The sequence below is a fragment of the Ammospiza nelsoni genome, chromosome 1 (assembly GCF_027579445.1).
Source record: "Ammospiza nelsoni isolate bAmmNel1 chromosome 1, bAmmNel1.pri, whole genome shotgun sequence".
NCBI classification, from domain to species: domain Eukaryota; kingdom Metazoa; phylum Chordata; class Aves; order Passeriformes; family Passerellidae; genus Ammospiza; species Ammospiza nelsoni.
In genome coordinates, this window is record NC_080633.1 from 18686905 (window position 1) to 18711773 (window position 24869).

Consider the following 24869-nt stretch of genomic DNA (forward strand, 5'->3'; position numbering starts at 1 on the left):
TATCTTACAAAAGGTATTATTAAGGTCTATACAATCAGACATTTTAGGATCTTTTATTTGTGGGAACACATGAAATGAGTGTTTTGTAAGCATTGTGTCTTTTTTCAGTGTAGATCCTGAAAATTTTTACTGTGAAATACAAACAAAACTTCTTTATTTAATTTTACAGTTCTGGCTCATTTTTTAAAATCTATAATACTTCTGGTGATCTTGGAAGGAAAAAGAAAAAAAAATAAATAAAGGACTACTAGAGTACATGGCTTCAAGACACACTATCATTATTGCATGCTCTTCAAATTATTCTTGAAATTTATACTATGAATAGCACTCTTTAAGATGGAAGGCATTGAACAAAGCAAAAGGGCATACATCATTATCAGTAGTTGAATTCAAGCAATTTGTCTTCAGAATACTTTGCAAACTTTTCTTTAACCTACGGGGATTTACCATATTCACAAAGAGCCCTTTAAATACGTGTCACAAAGGACATTATTTTATTAGGGTAACCAATTAAGATTTAATCTTAAAATTATAGAAAATTCACCACCCTCTTAAATAAACTGTTCTGGTTATTAATTACACTTACACTTGGAAAAAAGCACACAAACAGTTTTCTTTATCTAATTTGAACTCTATCTAACTATAGCCAGTGAACCTTATAATGCTAGATTAAATAGCTATCTACTTATCAATTTCTTATCATTCTTATCATACTTATCATTATGGTCAAAAATACTGTATTTTAAAAATCTTGAATTATTCCCAACTGTCTGGTGTCCAGTTTAGGAGGTTTTCAAGAGAACAACATTTACAAATGCTGTAATTCTTGTTTCTCTGCCATTTTCCCTTTCCCCCCCTTCTTCCCTTCTATCCTTCCAGTACTTTCTTTTCTCTATGAGAAGTGCACCATTAAATTACAGTGCTGTAGGAGAATTTGTTTCCTATTCCTACCTATTCAAATGACTCTAGAATCACACTTATTCTCCTCCTTTCCAATTTTCAGGAACAAAACACCTGAGAGAGATGAGTTTGAACAGTGATTTGTTTAGGTTTTATGCTGCTGCTTATTTCTCTCAGGTATGACTATGTTGTGTTCCTTGGAGGAATAGCTGATTTAAGGTTGTCTTCCACACTTGTCTCTCTCTTACTCCTCAACTCTTCAGTTCATCATATCTGTCTAATCCTTATCTCATAAGGAACTGTGGAGCTGCAGTCTTACAGCTCAGTGCTATAAAATAACCAGTAACCTCTACAGGAGACTTCTACTGCCCTCTTTTCTTGCCCTCTTTTTTAATCCCCATTTTCTTGCCAGTGGGAATTGTGACATCAGAAAAAAAAAATCACTCTCATTTCTCAGAGCTGTCTTCCTACTTGTGAGACTACTTGCTGTGAAAGCAGAGGAATATTGCAAAGGAGAGCTCATGGCACTTAATAGTCTCCAAGCTGTTTCTGATTCTTTGCAACTTTAGTACAAGAGTCCAACGGGTCACCAGAGCATCAGCTGGAGGAAGAAGGCAGCCAATACAATATTCTACCATCAAAAGCGGCCATGACACCTATGTTCTTTCCCATTTTGCATAGCTTAAATGCCCTGGTTCTCTTTTGAAAAGGAGCAAGTGGGCATTGGGAAGTATTTCCTTAAATGCAGTATTGAAACATAGGAGGGAATAAATACACATTTATTAGTCTACATTCAGTACAATCTTTTAGCCCAGTCAATGTGTATATCAGATATGAAACTGCCTGATTAAAAATGTTGCTGTCAATGAAAATATATGTCAAACTATCAACTAAGCACTTCCTCACATCTAATTCAAACATTTCCAGCAGACAATTACAACTGCCCTTTCTCTTGGCTTTCAACTATGGTTTATATAAAGTAGTATCACTTTTTCAAAACAATGGTTTTAAACAGTGTTCAGTAGTACTTTGCAAAATAATGATGAACAGAAAATATGATCAAAGGAAAAAATATGCAGGAAAAAGTCTAAGCATGTTTGAGACTTGGAGTCAGCTACTGACCTTCAAGTAACTCCCATATATCTCAGAAATTAATAATAATAATGATGTATGAATTATGGATTCAAAATGAATGACAATGGGGTTATAAATCATAAAACTTGATCATGACATTCAAAAGCAATTATTTCTTACTTGAAGAAAGGAGTCCTTGTACTCCTGCAAGGTTTACTATGGGAAATTGAGTCAGGCATTTATTTTTTCCTAAAGAAAATTTTTTGCTTTTCAAAGGAGCTATGGTTGCAAACAGAGCAGTCATTTACACTGTAAGTGATATAAATTACATTAGAAAGCAACTATCCAAGTGTATCTTCATCACACACTGTAATAAACAAATATATTATCTTGTCAGAACAGGTCTCCCAGCTCCTGAGACTATATAAAATGGCCTATGACTCTAAAGCATCTTCCAAGGTGAAGGAACTCCCCACTGGAGCAGAGAAAAAATAAGTGGGGCTCAGTATCTCCCCTTGCCTCTGCTCCCTTTGACTAAATTGGCAGAGGCACAGTGGGTCATGAGCAGGGCACATGGGGCAGCAGGGGGACCTGGGAGGGGGCAGAAGCTGGGACAGGTCTCCTAAGGCACTCAAGCTGCTGTATCTACTCTGGTGCCTCCTGAAACAGGAACCTTCCACAACACAATTCATATCCATTTCAATCCATTTCAGGTATCTACTATAAAATTATTTAAACTGAATTTCAGAAGTGCTTGCAGTCCAAATAACTAGTCAAATGGGAATGTCTGCCTTGTAAGTCAATAACTTTTGGATGGACTAGTCTGACAATCTGGGTCCTGATTTAAGTCAAAACCTCAAAAATTCACAGTCAGTAGCTATTATCTGTCAGTAATTTGCATCTCTCTCATTGCATGTCTGTTCCAAACAAATTTATATAATTCAAACATATTCAAATATAACTCAAAGTATAATACTTTTAGCCTTTTTCTCTAGTGCTGCTTTTGCTGAGTGAACACCATTGTCCAGGTAACTTCAGATTTTCCTCTATTGGAGATACCACTGAGTTATTGAGATCAAAAGCAGGTTTCAGTTTTGTCTTGATTTTCTTACTGCAAATTTCATTTCTCAAGTGCAGATGCAATCACACACAGAAACCTACAAGCAGTGTCAGAAATAAGCCATTATCTCTGTCAATAAAACACCTGTACAGACAGTAGGGTATCAGTTCATGAATGAGCTCCACAATAAAAATTGGAAACACAGTACATCAGCTCCTACAACAGACACACCATTTCTCCTTTTTCTCCAACCCTGAAGCACTCAGCATTTCCACCACTGACTGGAACTCACAGCCCTTAGCCATTACCAAGGCTCCCTTTACCATAAAGAATGGAAAATTAGGAAGTTAGGCCTGGGACCCACAGAAACCAGCATGATAAATAGTCACTGCACTAAGTTAGCTAACAGAAAAGCCAAGGACAGTTGTAGGTTGTATGACATTCCTATCAAAAACTAGAGGCCATTCCACTTTTGGCAAGGAGGCTCCATTGGGACTGCTTTTGGATTCCCCTGGAATCAGGCATGCACACCTGCCTTCTGCAGAAGGCACTGTTGTGGTCACAACTGTGCAGCTGTTTTACAGGAAGGACAGCTGGGAGACCATGGCTCAGTTTCCTTCCACGGGAACAAACTACAGATCAATTATTTTATATTAGACAAGGACTAAAAGCCTGGTCTTGGTGAGAGTAAGGAGAGTTAAGTACCTGAACAGGTCAAGTAAAACACCCTGTTCATTGCACCTCATCGTTAGTGACCAGCTACAACAAACCACAAAGAGACTGCTAAACCCTAAATATCTTGTGGTCAGCTCTCTGCAGGTGTGAGGGACAGACTCAAATCCTCTTTCTGTAAAAGAAGGAAATTAATTTTCCACTACAAGAATAGTGGTTCTGATCTACTTGGTACGAAGAGACAGACTGCAGCACTGTACCTGGTGCATTGTATGGCTCAGGACAAGTGCTGCAAGACTCAAGCATTTTTAGGCTACTTGCCTAAAAATCAGGACAGCTCTGAGCACATCCTTCTCAGCTTTTAGTCATCTGTCAACTGCACTGGAAGAAATTTAATCTAGAAATAAGGAGGCCTGTAGGCAGGGTAGGAACATTTAATGGGTTTTGGTTCTAAACTGAGAAGGAACTTCTACTGTAATTTCTCCGTGTCTTGGTTGTTAAGTTGTAAAATAACAGCATTTCACTGCTTCCAAGGGATAATGAAGAAAAAAAAAAAAGAGCAAATAAGCATGAGCTGTTCAAATACAGCATGGGAAGAGAGGAAGAATAATCACTAAGATAAACAAAGGAATATTACTGCAAATAGGAGATGAAAGAATGACAGAAAGACTCCCAAAATATATTTAACATTGTGTTTAGGTATTTGTACTCCATTCAGAAACTATCTGTCACTATTTTCTCAGACTTCTATTTCTAATGCTACAGCAATAACACAACATTGACAACTAGCAAATCTGAGAGCCATACCTTGGTTTTTCTTTGCTGCTTCTTCCTGAAACAGATGGTGATACTTCAGGTACTTCTACAACACTGAAACAGAAGAAGATATTTTTGCATTTGTTTGCAAAGTTAATATTTGCATGTGAAGCTATGAAAATGGAGTTTGGACTTTAAAGGACAATAAATATATTCATAGGTGGTATATAAGTGAAAGAAATAACATAACTACTAATAAACCAGACATTAATTCAGAGATCAAAAATGAAGTATGGAATCACAGAATGACAGAATATGCTAAGCTAGAAGGGACCCATCAAGATCATCATATCCAACTCCTGGCTCTACACAGAACCATCCCCAGGAGTCATGCCATGTGCCTGAGAGCATTGTCCAAATTCTTCTTGAACTTTGTAGGGCTTGGTGCTGTGACCAGTTCCCTGGGCAGCTGTTCCAGTTCTCAACCACCTTCTGGGGGAAGAACCTTTTCCTAATATCCAACCTAAACCTCCCCTGACACAACCTCAGGCCATTCCCTTGGGTCCTGTCACTGGTGACCACAGAGAAGAGATCAGTGCCTGACCCTCCTCTTCCCCTCAGGAGGAAGTTGTAGATTGCCATGAGGGCTCCCCTCAGTCTCCTCCAATCTGAACAGATGTCAGTCACTTCTCACATGGCTTCCCCTCAAGGCACTGCATGTTGCCATTTAATATATTTGAAAAAACTCTTTTCCTTGCCCCCCCCAGTTCTGGCTGGCTTCAACTCCAGACAAACTTTGGCCACATGAATTTTCTCCCAACAGTGGCCAGCAGAGGCTCTGTTTTTCCCATGTCACCTGACCTTGCTTCCACTGGGCATACACCTTTCTATTTTTCCTTATTTTTAAGAGAAGAATCCTGTTCAACCAAGATGGCCTTCTGCCTTGTATGACTGACTTCTGACATTTGGGAATTGTCTGCTCCTGTGCCCTTAGGAAGTGATGTTTAAAAAGTGACCAGCACTGATGGACTGCAGCACCTGCAAAAGCTTTTTCCCAAGGGATCTTACTCACTAATTCCCTGAGCAGTCTGTAGCCTGCTCTCCTCAGGTCCAGAGAGGTTTTTGCATTTTTCCTTCTGTTAACAGAGATTTTAAACTTGATCTCTTCCTGGTCACTGTGGCCAAAATGGCTTCCAATCTCCACTTGCTCACAAGATCCACCCTGTTGACAAGGAGTAGATCAAGGAGGGCATCTTTCCAAGCCTGATCCATAAGGTTTTTAGGAATCTTCTGGCCTGGGTTGTACCAGCTGTGTGATGTTCCCAGTTAATTTCTGGCAAGTTGAAGTCTCCCATAAGGACAAGGGCAGTTGACTTGGAAGTGTCTCTTAGTTCCTCAAAGAATAATTCATCCTCGTCCTGTCCAGAAGGTCTGTAGTGAACTCCCACAATGGCATCTGCATTATTTGTTTGTCCCTTGATTCTTACCCAGAGGCTCTCAGCTGTGCCATTGGCAGCTGTGAGCTCCACACATTCTGCCCCTTCTATTCCATAGAGTGCCACCCCTGCAGCTCTCCTGCCCTGCCTGTCCCTCCTGGAGAGCCTGGAACCATCCAACAGGGCACTCCAGGCACAGGATCCATCCCACCAGGTTTCATTCTTCCAGAGATGTCAAATCTCTGGGACTGGGCCAAAGCCTGGATTCCCCTTGTTTGTCTCTCTTGCTGGGTGCTTTAGTGTGGACACATTTCAGGTGTGGTGCATTGTAGCCAACACCTCCTGAGGCAGACTGAGGGATCCTGTTGGTGTTCCTTTCCTCATGTACTGACACCCCATCCCATCACTCATCACTGGGCAACCTGGCTTTATCCCTTTCCCCCTTCCAGGCTGGTTTAAAGCTCTGCCAATGAGCCCTACCAGTTCCTGTGCTAGAATTCTTTTTTACTTCTGAGAATGCTCAATGATGAACACAAAAATAACTGGGGAGTAAGGCTGCTGTCAATGTGCAAAAGCAAGAAGTTGTCTCAAAGTCAAAGAATGAAGACCTGATAGTTAGAGACAGCTTGAGGGATCAACAAAGAGCATGGAAGTCTAATTTGTCACAGATATTCCCAGACATCTTTATGGTGTCATATACAAGCTTAAAAGGGAAGCTAATGATACTGTAACCCAAATATGTGATGTGTTGGCAGAGAAGAAGTTTTTGGACTTGCAAAATGTTGGTAGAGTGATCTTTGATCTGTGAGACTGTTTACAGGAAATGGCTCCCAGTTAAACAAGCCCAATACCAATTTCCTGCATTCAAATCTAAAAAGATTTGTTAGGCTGGCTTCAACTTAAACAGAGAAGAAATGGACACAGGTTCTTTATCAAGCCTGAGAGCTTAATGCTTGGCTTTGTCCCACCCCTTAGAATGATGTGGTTAAAATTCCATGCATTTGTCTGTACAAGAGGACCATCAAATCATAGCTTTCACTGTCGAATGTTGACATTCAGCTCAGATGACATAATTATTACAGCAGATGACAAGCTTTGTTACAACTAATAAAACACTGGGTGTCCCATCATCAGGAATCAAAGAGAGTTAAATGAATGAGTCTTCAAGGCTAAGATAAATAAAGCAATTCAACTGAATGAGCTATTTTCTGAATTCTTATTTTATAAAATACGAATGCTTTGACTCCTAGGACATAAAAGCACCATGGTGGGAATAAAATAGACGTTGCTATTTATATATATGTGTGTGTGGATACATGGATGGATGGATGGATGGATGGATAGATAGATAGATAGACACAGACAGACAGACAGATAGATAGATAGATAGATAGATAGATAGATAGAATGAAGTTTGTACTGGAAACAGTGAAAACCATTAAAAAGATGAGCTATTACAACAAATACTAACAGATCTAATATGACTCACCTTTCTTGGGGTTTAGCATTAATGAAGATTATTGCCCGACGGTCAGTGAGCTCTTGCTTGCTTAGTTCTTCCAAAGACAAAAATTTCCCTCCATGTTTTACCTACAAGAAAATTAGCATAAAATACAAGGTTTTCTGCTAAGTTAAAGATGCAGAAAGAAAAATCTATTTAAAAGATACCTAAACAGTAATTTAAAATTCCTAATCCTAAGCCAAAGACTGTGTTAGAACTTATAAAGCTATTCAAAACATCTGAAATTATTTTCCCCTAAATTTGAATTTTCTTAATCATTTTTTCTTAGAAAAGAATGTAGTTATTGGTTTGAAGCATTCCAAACTGTTCCAGAATAAGGTTATGTTCCTGCCTCTGAAGGCTTCACAACAGAGGATGGAGTTTTCAAAAGCAACCAAGTGCTTTAGGAGCAGATATTTTACTGATTGTCAGTAAGACTGGTATTTCTAATTTTTCTGAGTATTTGGAAAAGTCCTTCTCAGATTTAAATTGAGCACAGTACTAATAAGTGATAGTGGAGTCAGACTTTATACACAAACACTTCTTTTGTAAGAGAAGGAGTCATGCCCAAGGTGAAAATATGAACTCTTTGCTTCCTTATGTAAAAATTAACAAACAAAATGTCCATAGGTCATACAATGTCAAGCTAGCATTAAGTATAGTGCAGGGAGAGAGACCAGAAGAACTAAAGTTTGAGAAAGGATCTGGAAGGGTCTGAACAGCTCAGATAGGATTGGGAAGATCACAACTAGGGAATACCATGAAGATGATTTCATCCATTAAGAAAGATAATCAAAAGAGATCTGTATAACAGCCGTGAAATTTCAGGACAAGAAAATGATATATTTTCTGTAGCCAGAATTTGGCTGTTGCTACAATACTCTTTCTAAATTAAGAGGAAACTGCTACTCTTTCTAAATAGAGTAATTTGTTTAGAATAGCTTACCTGACCACAATCATAGAATCCATTAGTAATGATATTACTTGGTGATAAATATCCCATCCGGCTGTACTTTTGGGAAAGATTATTATCAAGTAGCGTTTCCAGAGCAGCTTCACTGAACTTATTTTTACGCTTTGAAGACAGATTAATTTCTTCTAGGATGTCTAAAGCACTGATAAATTAAATACAAAGGCTAATTAATCATGAAATACGAATTAAATGTTATTATACAGCTCAGAGTTAGTTTTCAGCATTACCAAGGCCAAGATAGATTCACTTCCAAGTGCTGGTCCTGTGCCCTCTGGGCCAGCAAGGAGTGGCTGTGCTGCTCAGAATTCCTTCTCTAGGGAAGGAAAACAGTGCTCAAAAGCAAAAGCAGTGCTCAAAAGCAAATCCTTTAGGTAGTTAAATGCTACCTAAAGAAATGCAGACAGGATGCCACAACCTTTTATCTAGAAGGATGTTATAGAGCACCTCAGAGAGCTTGGGAGAAAAAACATGTAAAAGGAATAATAATCAGAGCTGACCATATGATACAGTCCAGGCAACCTCTCTCCCTCCCTCTCTCTTTTCAGCTGCAAGGCAATTTGCAGATTCAGTTGTGCATTATGCAATGTGTGAATCCTTCTGGTCTAGCATTGTTACAGTGTTTGGGGGAGCACAGCTGGCAGATATTTGCTAAACATGAACAAGCATGGAAACACAAGGACACAAGGAGTCGTATCAACACCACCAGAACGGCAGGATTTTTGCAGTATAGACATAGAAACAAATAGTAACATGGGGACATGGGAAGACAGGAATTAATTTCCTGAGCTTTTTCTGGTGCTGAGATCCACAAACTGACAACTTTTTGACCTGAAAAACTTATGAAAACATCACCAAAAAATAAAGGAAACTGAATCAGGAAAACATTGCATTCTGCAGTTCTAAGACTGTTCAGGAATGAAAAAAAAAACCTAGGAAAAAAGGATTATATATTCTCATGTGTGTGTAAAAGCACATATTCAAATATCTGTGTGTGACTATGCACACATGCAGACATTCTTCATGTCCCAAGGAATCAATTTTATATATACAGTATATATATATATATATATTTCTGTGAACTAGATGTCTTCAGCTGTGGACATCTACAATGTAGACTTCTGAAGGGATGAATTTGGATGAATTCCAGAGAAGAAGTTTTTCAGGTAAGGCAAATGACATCTTTCTCTTACAGTAGAGAGAAGTGGGAGAAGATAGTGGAAGAGAAGTTCAAGCTGTGTATCCACAGCATCTCGCAGATAATCAGCAAGTAACACAGGGAACAATTTTAAAGGGGAAAATGAATAAAGGCAGGCAGGTAAAATGTGTACAGCAGGGTCTAAATCAAATGACATTACAGGCCCAATTACCCTCATATGGAACAAAGATAAGCCAAAACAAAAGACAAATAAAATGGCTACACCAAAAATTCCATAAAGAGTTGAAAAGCAAAAAAAAAAAAAAAAAAAAAAGAAAAATATGCCAGGAATCAAACAGAAATGGAAACATTGACACTTTCAACAAAATAGAAAAAGGGACAAACCTGAAAGATGAGACACAACTATTCAGGGACTGAAGCAAAAATGAATGTTTCACATGCTCCAAGTAAGAGAGGAAAATGTACATCTATTACTCAATGTGGGAAGAAAACTCATAACAAATGGCACAGAAAGACTGAAGAGTCTGATACCTTTTTTGTTTCAGTTTTCATAGAAAGGTTTCAAGCAGATGCCTGGCAGTAATATTAACAAGGAGGTAGAAACAATAGTCTGAAAATGTTGAGGATAAGTTTGAGGAGACAGGGTTAGCAGTCCCTGAGGACACTTACCTCATACAATTTATTAGTTTGCAAAAGCAACATTGGAAGTATTTATACTTGTATAGGAAAATTCTAGGCTAGACGGCTGGAGAGTGGAGAAGGGCAAAGATACTATCTAGTTTTGCAAAAAACGACGAACAAGGAAATTATAATAGAGATCATTCAGCCAAATTTCAGTGTCTGAAGAACACCATAGCAAATTATTAAACCATCAGCAGGCAAGCAACAAGAGATGAGAAATAGCCATTACACATTTGTCAAGAATCAACCATGAAAAGTCAATCTGATCCTTGCTGCAATAGGGTAATTGACTCAAAATCTAGGCAGAAGAAGTAGTTGTGAGATATGAGCTGAATTTGAGATACATTTTGACTTTTATAAGTCTTTTCACTTATTCCTACTTGGATACTCATGAGCAGGTCAGGGAAATATGATCGACATGAAAATAACATGAAGTAGTGCTTGACTAGCTGAAAAACTATGCTTAATGTATTATTATCAATAATATGCTGTCAAACTTGAAGGACACTTAAATTGGAGTCCTGCTTGGATACTGTCAAAAAAAAAAAAGGATTAAATAAGAACAGTGCCATATGCAGGACAGAGAAAATAATTATTGAGCTTTATTTGATGGTGGCATGACCTCACCTGAAGTACCTCATCCAGGCTGGGAGATGGTACTTCAAAATGGCATAAAAAATTAGAGAAACTCAGACATGTGTGACGAAATGATACAAAAAAAACTTGTCTAACATTTTTACTTTGTCATGAAAAAGAAACAAGGGGGTTTGAGAATGAGAAAATTCAGTGAGTTAAACTCAAATTGCTATTAAAAGTGGTTATTCAATCTCACTGAAAGCACGTCAACATGATTCATTTAAAGGGATATTTAGAACTGAGAAACCCCTTTTAAGTGTAAGATATTCTAGCACTGGAACAGGTTACCTCAGAATGTTGTCAAACTCCAGCAGGATCAGTATTCACCCAAATTTACCCAAGCCAAAATATGGCAGTGTACCTTATTCAGTCTTACACTAGGATAGATGGATAATATCACCTTTGAGGGCCCCTCCTGATCTGAATTTCTGAGAGTCTCTGAAATTCCCTCATAGATGGATTTAAAGTATCTGTGCAGCCACCAGAGAAGTGCCCAGCAGAGGGAGCAGGGCAATTACAAATATTTTAATTTAACAGTAACTAAAAGAGTTGCCTTGACTGAGGAGTCCCGAGTCATAATTCTTATAACCTAAACCAGCCTTTCTAATTCAGATATTAATATATGGACCTGGGAGTTCCTAAGAAAGAATAAAACAGATCCACTTTTCCATGACACTTCAGCACACCTGCAGTTAACCAGAGCTTTTAAATCAAATCTAGCCTGTGTGTAGTAAGTGCAATTTACTGTATATTAAACTTAGTCTGAAACCTTTATTTCACTTTCAAATGTATGGGGTACTGTAGTCCCTAATATTGACTGATATAAGTTATCTTCAATATAAAGCCTATTTCAGTCACTGAAACAATAAATGTTTTATAATTCTAGACAGTTCTATCAACAGGCTTATATTTTGTCAGAAGATCTTGTTCCTTAAAATCAATACCATTTCATCTGTAACATCTGTGGTGCAAAAGTAGTTTCAGCTTATCAGAAAGCTTTGTTATTCAGCTATAAATATGCAAAGATTCACTTAAATTGAGTTCTCTCATCAAAAATTTTCTTTTGACTTTTGATATTATTTCTACTCACCCTAGCCTGCACAGTTCAAAAGCAGTTACTTCATCACTTCCACAGACCATAACAGCCCAACAGGCATTTCTTCTGACTTCTTCATAATTGGAATGCAGCAATTCAACGAGTGGTCCCAGCCCGCCGACATTTCTTAACTATTAAAAAGGTGAAAACACTGCCACTTACATATTTCATCTATTCCAGCAAGAACAGCTTGTGAAATTCACCTCCCAAAACATTCAAGTTTTGTAGAAAAGCCACACTGAAAAAAAAGGTAATTTATGGGGATTCTGTGCTTCTGTGAAGTCTGCATAGGCTGGAACTTTAAAGTGGTACAAGGCAGTCATCCCTTCTGGCTCTGCCCTGCTCTTCAGTTATTAGGCTGCAGTGTGGAACCCAAAGAGACTATGCAACCCAAGACTGCCACAGAGACTTACACAGCTTTTTCTGTGCTCTGGTGCCTCCTAGCAACTAATTTCCATCACAATACATTTGAATTTGTATTGTATGTATGACAATCTTATTAACATCCTATTCTCTTGTGTGCTACAGTATCTTTCCTATACATGCTGGAGGAAATATTGCTCATTTGGATTTTTGAAGAGAAAGACATTTTAAGGACACTGAAAGAGGTAGATTAATTATCTATGCCCCTTATTCATGTCCTAATTAATAGCCTTGACCCATGAGAAAACCCTAGCTTATGATTTATGAATGCACATAGCATCATTCTTATTTATGAGAAGAAAATACTATGACCAATTCATAAACAGAAAAGAGTTCAACTTGCTAGATGTCACTGATCAAAGGATTAATTATATTTTGAGTTTTGTCTGAAATACATTTACTCCATGCACATCCAGTATCTCATTAATCAAGGTCAGACATTGCCGTTCAGGCCTTGAAAATGGGCAAAAGAACACTGAGGGAGAGTAAAGAGGACTGAACTTCCCATCTTCAAAGTTGAGCCGACAGTTGCAGCTGAAAGAAACCTTGATGTTTAATGCTCCTAAATATACAGATCAAGATATAGCCCTAGTTAAAGTTCATTGAAGCCACTGAAAAGCTGCAAAGCATTAATTTGGTGCAAGCAAACACAGTCGTGGAAATTCAAGTTAAAGAAAACCCTTTCCAAAATCTCCTAAAAAACTGAGCTATATTTAGCAGAACAAGTATCACAAAAATAAGTAACTACATAGAAAACTCAGGACTTCTAGGTCAGACACAACAGATTCTTGGTCAATATAACTCCCACCTCAGATCTAGAAACATCATCAATAAACACAACCTCAGTTTTACCTCAGCTCGTGCACCAGCATCACAAGCAAAGGCAGCCACGGCAAAGGCTGCTTTGCTCTGCACTTGGCTGTTGGTTGAGCGCAGTGGCCCCACAAGGGCACTCATGATGCCCTGGCTCTGGATACTGGCACGGATGGGCTCTTGCAGGGCCAGATTGGTGAGCACTGCAATGGCATTGGAAATGGCTCCATCCCTCTGGGCATTCAAGGTTTTAATTAATGGCGCAATTCCTTCAGCCTTAGCTACGACACTAGCAAAATGAAAAACAGGAAAAAATATTTGTTATTTTAGGACCGTTTTTTCTTGTCAGTATGCTGTTTTTATCAACTAAACTAGTATTACAATTCAAGGTTTACATATACACATATGTAGGCATCTGTACATGTACATGTACATGTGTGTTTGTGTGATTTCTATATGACTCATGGTGAGAAGTTCAAGAGGTAGAACCACAGACAGATCAAGTCACAAACTTTTGGATTTTAACTTACAAGGACATGGATTTTTTCTGAGGTATTGAACAAGTCAATTAAATCCTGCATATTATCTTTAGTTCCAGGCAAATGCTTCTTGCTACAGCCTCTTACCACCTCTCCCCATAATCATTCCAGCACTACTAATGAGGATTATAGCAAACAGAGTATCCAGATCATCTAGTCTATCAACAGCAGATCCAGTTTACATATTCCCTCTGTTACCACATGATATTGCATCCATGGCTGAAGGGTGTGCCCCTCAGCAGTGCTGGAACAAATGCTCCTGTGGACAAGACCCAAGATAGATGTGCAAAATAATCTATTATTTTATTGTTATTTCAATATATGTTAATATTATTTCAAATAATATTGGGGAAGATGGTTGGGATTTTTTCCTAAGGAGAACCTCATAGATTTAGGTTAGAGAGCAGTCAAGGGAAAAAAATAGTTGAAGAAGCATTATTAATGAAATAGCAACTTTGAGCAGGAGACAGCAGAAGGTGAAAGGTGCTGTACTATTAGAGGATATATAATTTTACTTAAGGCTAATATGTTTGTTAAACAAAAGTTGGCAATATTGTTAGCAATGTGAATGCACAGATGGAAAGCTGAATTTTCACTGCAACTGCTTTTTATGCCCTCTACATGTTGTCTACATCAAAACCATAAAAAATCTTCAAAAAAAGAGTTTACACTTTTTATAAGTTCTGCCGAATTTCTGTGAACACAGTAATAAAAGGCATCTCTATGTGAAAATCCTTTACTGTAACAGTACCTTACCAAAATTTGATTAATATTTGGGTAACTTTCACCGTCACAAAATAAACCAAGATTAGAAGCATCACATATAAAAGAAACCAATATACTACCAAAGACTGTTGGCATTGATAACAAAAAAAACCATGAGGAAAGCTGACAGTCACACTTTTATGCAAACAGGACAGAAAGTAGAACACATACCAACCTGTGAAACTAATGATAATTACTAAAATAATCCCAATACATGGGCAAGATGATGTAGGTCTTACTGTGAACTCATCTTAGTGCAAGTATCTCCACATGGTCAGAGAGGGGGATACAGATGCTCCTGAGCATACCTGCGATGAACGAGCAGAGCCTAATGGGGTTTGTTACTCTCATCTCTGCCTCAGGTGCAAGGCAGTGGCAGCTCACAAGCAGTGCTGGAGCATGGATCTAACAATATCTGGCAGGCAGACAACAGTTAACTTGTTTAGAAAACCAGGGAAAAGCAGCAATCCAGGGACTGAAGGTGCAGCATTAAGATACGGGGTCAGTTTGGTGTTTTCTAATTAACCCTCCTGGAACACCAGTAACTTTAATGCAAGCACTTTGGTCTCTATTCAGAAGTAATTCCCATGTTTTCAGATGTCCCACACTGCACCCCTCTATCTTCCTTCAAGTAGCTGGATTTCCCTTTGTGTCCTCTTTCCCCTTTCCTACTTGACCAGAACAAGAAGAGCTGAAAATGTTTCATTTGTTGGGTGGCTTTTTTTCCCTGTAGTTGTTTTGGGTTTTTTACTTAGGTAAGGCCACTATACTTATTTAGTTAATACTATCTTATCTTGCCCATGAAAATGTTATCCAAATTTTCAGCTTCAGGACTGTTGTAGCTCTATCCAGGCTGCTGTATGTGAAGAAATTCTGGACATGCTGATTGCACATGTAAGAGTGAGCTGTACACCACATGTATCACAGGCTTGCTGGAAAACATCTCATTAACAGCATGTGTAACAATGGCATGAGGTACCTGCTGGCACAGCTTGGGTGAGACCCACTATACACACAGAGCTGCACACAGTGAGCTGGGTGTCTATGAGCTATCAGATTTACTGCGTCATGCAATGCATACACACACTTTACCCAGGAAGGAAAAAAAACCAAAAAAAACCAAAACCAAAATCAAGCTGTTTCTTCTTTACAATGGATACACAGAAATTCCAGGATTTATGGGACAGATTCACTAGTCATAAAATGCAGCACTGCATCTCACAGGTGTAGTATATCCAATATTTCTGCAGTAAGTACAGGACTTACTATTCCTACAGTACACCCAAGAATACACATATTCTCCCACAGGATCTCCTAGTAAACACACAGTCCCTAACAGACTGGCTACAGAATGATACACAGCACTGAATGACATAGCTCACATCATAAGCAGATTTATTATAATTTCCATAAAACAGCAAGTACACAGGCACTTAACAAAAGAGCAAGGTGACGGCTCCTCATGAGCTCAGAGCTGACCTCAGCAAGGTACAGAGCACAGCCAATTTTCTCAAGTGCCACTCAACTTCAAAAAGGTTGAGAACCACTGATTTAGAAGATCATACATATTTATTTCTATCCTACACTCTACTTCTGCGCAGACTCGTTTTGAATCCCAGTTTCATGCACACAGTTTAGTCAAGTAGCACATCTGAGCACAAGGCAAAAAGAATTTGTTTGGAGAGACAATGGCTGGTAACAAGAGTTGAAGGTAACCAATACATTTGAGAATAAGTTTTTAAGAGGGCATGAACATCTGAGGCCAGTGCTGTGTCCTGCTAACAGAGATGCACATAGGAGGAGGAATGGGGAATCCGTAGTTCAACTCACTCCTACTCCACAGGCCTCTGGAGAACACAGAAATAGCACTGTCACCCTGGCCCACAGAACCTGACCTCAGAAGGGAGCTGAGAGAATGAACATGGCTAAGTTTAAGGTGCTGAAATACCACAACACTTAAGTATGGAGGTCCTTGTTCCCCTTTTATCTTGGGCAGAGACATGCACTGTGTAATTTTTTTATTATGAGCCAACAAAAGTCAGAGAATGTTTTTACCAGCTCTGTCTTCAGTTACTGCAGATCAGCACTAGACTCTCCCTGCCTCCAGAGCACTCTCCTTCAGACACATCCTACTGAGACTGTGCAATTTATCACCAGTTCTTCCACTATACTACTTCAAGGAAGAAGTGAGCCTTGGTTTAGCTGAAAAGAAGATGATACTTTTTGATGTGGGAAAGGAGTAAATTAAATGAATTCACAAGTTTTTTCCTCCATGTTTTGTATAGATTCAAAGAACATACTTTCCTAAACAAGAAGAAAAGACGTTAGGAAAAGGAAAGAAGATAACAACAAGAGAAGAAAAAAAAAAGGATGGTGCATCTGCCACATCATCTTTTTTTTCCTCAAAAGTGAAAGCTGCCTATTTGAACTACAAACAGGAAGAAAAAATACAGGACAGGAGTAGGAATTTCAGAGTTTAATTAAAGTTAAAATAAATTAAATGCTATTAATTATAAGCACATATTATGATCCTTAGAATGCCTAACCTAACACGGTTAGGCATTTACCTTAATCAAAGTATACACAGTTCAGGTACCCAAAGGAGCCTAAGCATGCTCTTTAGTGAAACAGTAAAATTCTGATTACAACTGGATTCAAATTACTGTATGCAAGAATAGCTAAAATATTTTTTCAGCTGTCATTTGGAACACAAATATTAAAAGGTTATATAATAAATATTTAATTTATTCATTTTAAATATGCACTGCAATGTTAAGACATTTTCTTGAAAATTCTCTAAAAGATAGCACAAAACTCAAATAATAAATGCTGAAAGACTGAGGATAAACAAACATTTTCTTTACTGATTTTACTGCAAAAATAAATTAAAAGTTGACAACAAAATCATTACCAAAAACTTCACAATATAAACTTTTTTTTAACAGACATTTTAGAGATGTGTATGAATGTCACTGAAGTGAGTATTTTGTTGCTTTAGTTGTCAGGGGTGTGATATGAAAGCTCAGATACTGGAGTGTGCTGTGAAAACAATCAGCACTAAAAATTTGATGAAAATCCTGTAGGTTTTTATACTTCATTTTACTTGCACTCCGCAGCAAGAAACACCTCTTTGTTGGTATCACAGGACCATAAAAGCTCTGGTCAGTGACCAAACCTTCTAGCCATGGCAAGAAAAATAACAGATTATTTACTTAGAGCATCAGGAATGATCCAGCTAGCTTTTTTTCCTGAAAAGAAAGTCTAGCCTAAGGGAGAAAGCAACTAAGAGTGCTCAAAGAGCTGCCAGAAAACACTGAGATTGCCCCTCAAACCCCCAAGCTAAACAACCTCTGGGGGAGGGGACAGAGAGGAGAAGAGCTGTACAGCTTGACACCACTGTTTACTCAGGACTGTACTAAATTTACACTAGTGAGACTGACACTTCATAAAAATGGTAAAGTATGTTTGGTTTTGTTTCTTCTACCATGACTGAACATAAACTGGTTTGTAATCAATTATATTTTTATTCACTTCTATGTTGTTTACTCCCCCACTCCTGACTGATGATTTAACACAATTTGTGCTCAGAAAAAATTCAAATTTTTCCTCCTCACTGGACTTCATTTTTTTCAAATGTGTTTGCAACTGCATGTTTAATTTCTGTGCAAAATTACTGTGATTGTGTGTGAGGTGCTTAGCTAGCCATTTATGCCTGTGCATAGCTAATTTTCATACATAATTGCATGTAAATTATGCATAAGAATTATGCATCTAATTACACACATTTTTTAAAATCAACTCTATCTGTGTTAAATCATATGACTTCTTTTTCACACAAGACATTTTTGATCCAGCTCTCTAATGCAATTTCTGTCTGAGAAAGAATATCATAACCAGAAGTTTGAAAAAGCATCAAGAAATAGCTTCCTTTTTTATTCCTGAAATGTATTCATATTCTTCATTAGCCTTGTTATGCCATCAGAATAATCACATCCAATAAATGTCTTCTGCACTTATCAAAAATTTCACTTTGTGATTTAATTATTTTCAAAAGCAATTGACTGTTGTAAATAGTCACTCACATTTTATTTAAAGACTGATATTACTTCCGTTTTCTTCACTAGACAAGGGAGATTAATGTCAGAATGTTTATTCTGAGTAAGGGAATCTAGCACAAGAGACTCTGATCTACAATCTGGGGGCCCTTTGTGCTCCAATAAAAATATTGATGATATCAACAAACCATATTAATTTTTCATTTCAGGAATTGAAGCCTATTTTCCTATTTTATAATGACAAGTATCTTGTTAAAACTGTAACAAAACCAAAACTCAATAAACCTCATAGTCTGGATGCAATAAAAACTTAAACTGTCTGGGTTAGTAGAGACTCTAATACCTGACTCTCATTTAGCAATTCACAGAGATCTAATGTCTATCATTGAACTCATCTGACAAAGTTACACAGATCTCAGTTCTAAAACTGTAATATACCTAATTTAAAATATTACAGGAGCATTGGTAATGAACTATCTGTTCATGATGCCTGAGACTTCCAGCTATAACAATATTTGCAACCTTTGTAAAGAATTTCTGATATTTCCACTATTATGTGAAAGGCTTAAAATTCAACAATAGAAACCCTTTTTGCTCCTGAAAGATCCCGTGGTTCTTCTTTGGAAGCACCAGCTGAGGAAGGATAAAAGAGCTGTGTCAAGTCAGTCTCTACACACAGTACTTTGGATTTTGAACTTGAGCTTTCACTTCTGGATAACTCTTTTCTGGACAACTGTGAACATATCTCAAATGGCAGCTCTCTGTTTTGCCTTGCTACAAGCTCAAGCTCTTACAATGATTTAGAGTGCAGAAATTTATGCTTTTAGCTTTCTCTCTTTAAATTACATCTCTAAGAAAATACATATATATGACTATGTTATGATAAAATTCCTAAGGTTGTATGTCAAAATGTTAAAGTTACTTGTGAAACCCTATGTTTACCAGATGACAGTCCAAGTGGCCAACATGTTGTAGTCAGTGCACAGGTTTAATTCACAGCAGGGCAGAATTAAGTTTGCATGGTTAGTCATAACCCTGAAATTTCCTTACAGAAAAATTTCCTTACTTCAAATAAACAACTTCACACTATACTTAAGTACCTGAAAATGTACACTTAAATAATTTAACTTAGAAATCTACTACAAAGAAAATGTGTACACAAAAGCACCAATACATTTGTCTGAAATATTTACTTTTATGTAGAACAACCCTTGCCACTTTTAATTCATAAAAAGCATAAATTATCTCAGTGCATATCACTGAATGACATTGCAAGGATACACACTCAAGAATAATCATGGTACTTGTGCCACTACACAAAAGAAAGTTTTCTCTCCTAGGCTAAGGAGTCTCCATCCAGAAAGAAAAAGTTTTCACCTGATCCCACAGAAATCCATCACAGGAAGTTACAGGTGACAACAAACATGCTCTAAGTGAAATTCCAGCTGTCCACAGCTAAGATAAACAGTGATCATGCTGTAAGGCTTTGAAAGTAGGGTTGTACAAACAGGCCAAAACATTCTGCAGTATCTACAAGGAGTAAAATTTCTATGCAGTTATCATCATCCCAGATCAGAAGCATTCTGTGTTCTGTCTGAAACTATTTTGGATCTACTTAGGTTTCCATTCACTTTAGGATGTGGTGACATGAGATCTGTGTTAGATAGAGATAAATGTTCTATATTGAATATAACCCCAAAGTTAAAAAACAACCACCAAAAAAAAAAAAACCATCCAGGAGAATGCATAACAATTTTTTTCTTTTTTTGGTGAAAGTCTACTGGGAAGAAAACAGTTACAGTGCCTGAGCCTAGAGAAGGACTTTCCCATGCAGCCACACCTTCCCAATCTAAGAGAAAAACACAACAGCTGGCTGTATGAAAGGTTTTGACTGCCAGCAGGGCACAGCCCCATGTCCGTGGGTTGTGTATCAGATATCTGATGTGATGTTAAAGTCAATGGAAGCCCATTTCTCTGTGACATCCCAGGCACAGGACTTAGCTCTTCTGCCAAGGGAGAAACTTGTCATAAAACATTTTGCAGTTTTCAATGGAAGTCAGGATGGAACTTGCAGGGAAAAGCTTGTGAGCTCTTAGGTAGTGGGTCATGACTTTGTTGTCTTTTGTTTTTTTGGTTTGTTTTTTTAAAAAACAGTTCCTCCCATAATATGTATATAAAGTAAGAGAAAGGAAAAAGAAGAAACTGTTGGTGGCCTGAAATAAGTGTATTTTACAGAGTGTAGACGTGGATGCTAACGTAAAAAAGTAACAGCACAACCCAAAAAATTCAAAAACATCCCTTTACCTTGCAGCACATTAGCTCAAAAATATAATTCTGTCACTAGGGGTCAGTATTAAAACATATTACTGCTACACAATACAGTCAGCATTCTATTGTTGATTTCCTCCTTCAGAAAAACGAACTTATGTCATAAAGAACTAAAACCACAAAAAAAGACAAAACCTACAGTGAATCATCATCTTTTTATGTTATTAAATTTGTGTTCCTGTTCTCATAAATTAACACATATATTGATGCAAATGTATTATCTTAAATAATATCAACACTTTAATATTTATGTGAATTAGGTACTATTTACAGTCTTGAAAGAGAAAAGCTATTAGTAAGTTTCCCATTTTCTAATAGAGAAGATTACTACCTAGAGATATTACTACCTAATGGTATTAATCCCTACTTCCTAATAATAACAATATTTTGAATGTAAAAAAAACCTGATGTTCTTCAATTTCAATTTTTTTCCTTGACAGCCATACTCGTCTTATAAACAATAAAAAAAATCTATTGTGCACTGAAAATCTCAGCTGAAAAAGGTGAGACGCTCTCACTACAGGTGAAACAGATTGAGGATGTATTTTGAGTCATTAGATCAGTGTATGAATTTCAGTTTGGAATAAAAGATATAACACCCACTAAAGTCAAGGGAACAACTCACTTTCTCCTCTCTGGGCACTGTCTATGACCAATGAGTTCCCAACCTCTGTTCCTATCCCAAATTGTTCTCAAATCTTGACAATCTTGGTACATTTCAGAAAGCATACTTTCAGATGCTGCACCAATGCCTGGAACTGCCTATATGGATATAATCTTTGTGAATTCAAATAGGTTCTCTGATTCCTGTGAATTTAAGAATTAGAAAATTAAATTACATCAAGCTTGCTGACTTTGTAAATTTTGGGATGATACTTCACTATCTTGAATCCAGATATAAAACAGAATTTTGTCACCTGACATTTATTATAAATATCAGGAGAAATATTCTGCCATAAGTCTGTCATGTACCAAAACTTTCTGCAGTCCTTAGTACAAATGAAGAAAAACCATTCTTTTCCTTCTTCCCTCATACCAAATTCTAACTGAATGCTATAAATTTTGATGTTAAAATAAACAATTGAGAACAAATATTATTGAGGCTTAAAATAAGTTTTCTTGTCCAGCACAAAGTTCTAAATTTCAGAGCATATGTTTTCCTTTAGTGGCAAATCCATTAGGTGCCCAGAATTCAGACATTGCCAGATTTATGAAGGCAGCTATTAGAAATGGCATTTGTGCTACGACAATACTGAAGGAAAGAGCTGGTCAAATTCATGTCTGACTAACTGGTATACACGAGAGCTGATTTCTATGTGCTACTTCTCATATCGTACTTATATTTAACATGATTATCTAATCCTAAATACATGAAAAGCGAAAATAATTGATTATACTTCAAATGAGAAAAAATAGGCAGAGGCTGAGGTAAGCCATTTGTTCCAGGATTAGATGTGTGGCACAGAATCGCTTATTTTCCTGCCCAACAGATGACGCTGCTGTTTCTTTGTTCATGTGCAATTGTTCCACTTGTGCATCACATCCGTTACTGGAGTGACTGCACCCACACTGCCCGGTGCCTGGACACAGCAAACCCACAGAGCTTCAGGATTCTTTAAATGGCATTCTGCTGCCCAAATAAATGTTTTCAGTAAAGCAAGTTATTGCTCTGGATTAAAAAAATGTGATAGAAAAGATGGATGCAAATACCCAGCTGAACATAATTCTCCTTTTTTCCAGAAGCAGGCCACAGAAACAAATTCTGACATATATATCAAGGATGACCTCAGAGCTATGCACACATAGCAACATAAGACATTAGAATGAGCCCATGAGATTTTTAATTGCAATATACTTTGCAAATTTATTTTTACTGAGCCTAAGTATTAACAAGGATTTATCATCAATATTGATCAGCATTAAAACTCTGTCCTTATGGTAAAATTCTTATAAAAGCATATTCTGAGGATGTCAGTCTGTAAACTAAGGAGGCATTTGACCACCATATTTCTTCCTATGTGCTATTGAAGTGGGACACAACATCAGCTCTGCAGCAAAAACCTAAATGCTGAAACATTTTATAAGTTATTTGTATTAACTGCTATGTTTTCTGGTAGAGAGCCTATTGAAAAATCCACGTTGTCCAGTAAACCTGAAAACCCAAACCACTTGTATGGGACTCGTGTCCTGTTCTGCTCTAGATTTTTTGTTAAAATACACCGGGAAGCAGAGTAATTAATTAATTTATTTATTTTTGCTGAATTGTGGTTGCTTGAGGACTCGTGTCAAATGACAAGCTGGTCTCTGTCCCGTTCATTGTGAACAGGTGTTCTAATTACCAAACCTCCACCGTATTTGACACTGTTATTAGCTGTCTCAGTGGAGGAACAAAGGATTGATTGGGTAGGGGTATAGAACCAGCCTTTCATTGCTGTGGGGAAGCACCTAAAGGTCAAGGTTAATATACATTAGTGGGGGGTAGTATTGCCCATTGCCTATGCTGCTCTTGTGCTATTAATCAATGAAAGACTTTATCATTATGAGCTACCGATGGTGGGAGTTTTAATTACACGATTGCTTTAAATTGCATTTTTTTCTGTATTATATGAAAAGCTGGCAGCACCTTTTGATACACCTAATAAGAACAACAAATCTCCAGCAAAAATAGAAACATCTTGTATTCATTTTATATCCTCAAACATATACTGTACCAAATAAAAGGGCATCCTTCAATCAACATAATATAGAAGAATGCTTATGAAATGAAATACAGCAGAATGCATGCAAATGAGTTCAACAACGTTGAATATTTGACTGGCCAGTGAAAAGCACTTACAGCAAATAGTCTTCCCCATCACTGGACCCATTTTGTTCTTGCTATATAAAGTCCACCTGCTGCTACTACCTTTCTGATTTTATATTCTTGTAGAATTTATAACAAGAATCTAACACATAACTGATAAAAGGGCACTAGTCTCATCAGTTTCATTTGAGATCAGAATACTGTCAACATAATCACACAGTGAAGTCACATTATTATAAAAGTGCATCAACATCTTCATTATTTATACACTTATTTTCAGTGGTCTACAGGACATACAAATGAAACATTCTGGTATGGAATATGATTATGGTAACTCAATATGGAACGAATTTTCTCCAAACTATTTTTTTTTCCTATTATGTGAATGTAAAATAAATATGGGCCTGATAGTCAGTCAGTGAGCTGGAACTATACCAATTTGTATCAGCTAAGGGTTCAACACTATATATTCATTTATAGATCCTAGTCACACTCAGACCCTTCTGTGACTTATTAATGGTTTTGATTTAGAAATGAAGCTTTGAAGTAATTATATAGTCACATGGAATTCATCCAATATACATATTTAATGTAAATTATTGCTTCCTGATTTTCACAGAAGACCTCTGATTAGATTATCTGGTGCTTCCATATTGTACTTGAAGCTGGATTGCAAGGAGAGAGAAGTATATGTAAGCCACCTTTACAATTTCCTGACTCTGCCCAGCAAGAAACAAATACGGACTTCATTATAATGCAGAGGAACAGAGACAGCTATTTCCCTGCCTGAGGTCTCAGAGAATTGTTCCAGCAGTTGAGCTAAACAATGTCCTGACTATCTCCTTAGCAAAAGAAATGGAATGAGTTGGCATAAGCTGCTATACCAACTCAAAACTCTCCAGAGATCCCCTTTTCACAATGTGAAACCTCAAAGGGCTGCACTACGAAAACCAGCTGTAGCAGAGCTGAAAGTTTGACCTCTGGACTCCAGCACTGTGCTCGTTTAATGTGTGTGTGACTCCCACTGACACCAACTGAAGAGTCCAGCACATGAGGAGAGCAGAATATCAGACAAAAAAAATGTACTATGTGAATCTGAGAGCAGAGTATTATTCTCTTTTGTCAAATTATTGCTCCATCTGGTAACATTAAGTGAATACGAGTAACTATTAGAGCTGAATCAATAAATTGAAACAATTTGT

At 37.4% G+C, this 24869-nt stretch overlaps 1 protein-coding gene across 1 annotated transcript in view; it reads right to left on the reverse strand.

The window, feature by feature from the left end:
* ARMC3 (armadillo repeat containing 3) overlaps window positions 1-24869 on the reverse strand; it is a 61825-nt gene that overhangs the window by 5579 nt on the left and 31377 nt on the right. Inside the window, exons 12-16 of the mRNA XM_059477873.1 lie at window positions 13217-13466; window positions 11936-12072; window positions 8346-8514; window positions 7388-7488; window positions 4514-4576 (exon numbers count right to left, since the gene is read on the reverse strand). Of these exons, the coding sequence (XP_059333856.1) occupies window positions 4514-4576; window positions 7388-7488; window positions 8346-8514; window positions 11936-12072; window positions 13217-13466 (720 nt within the window). The remainder of the gene's footprint in view (window positions 1-4513; window positions 4577-7387; window positions 7489-8345; window positions 8515-11935; window positions 12073-13216; window positions 13467-24869) is intronic.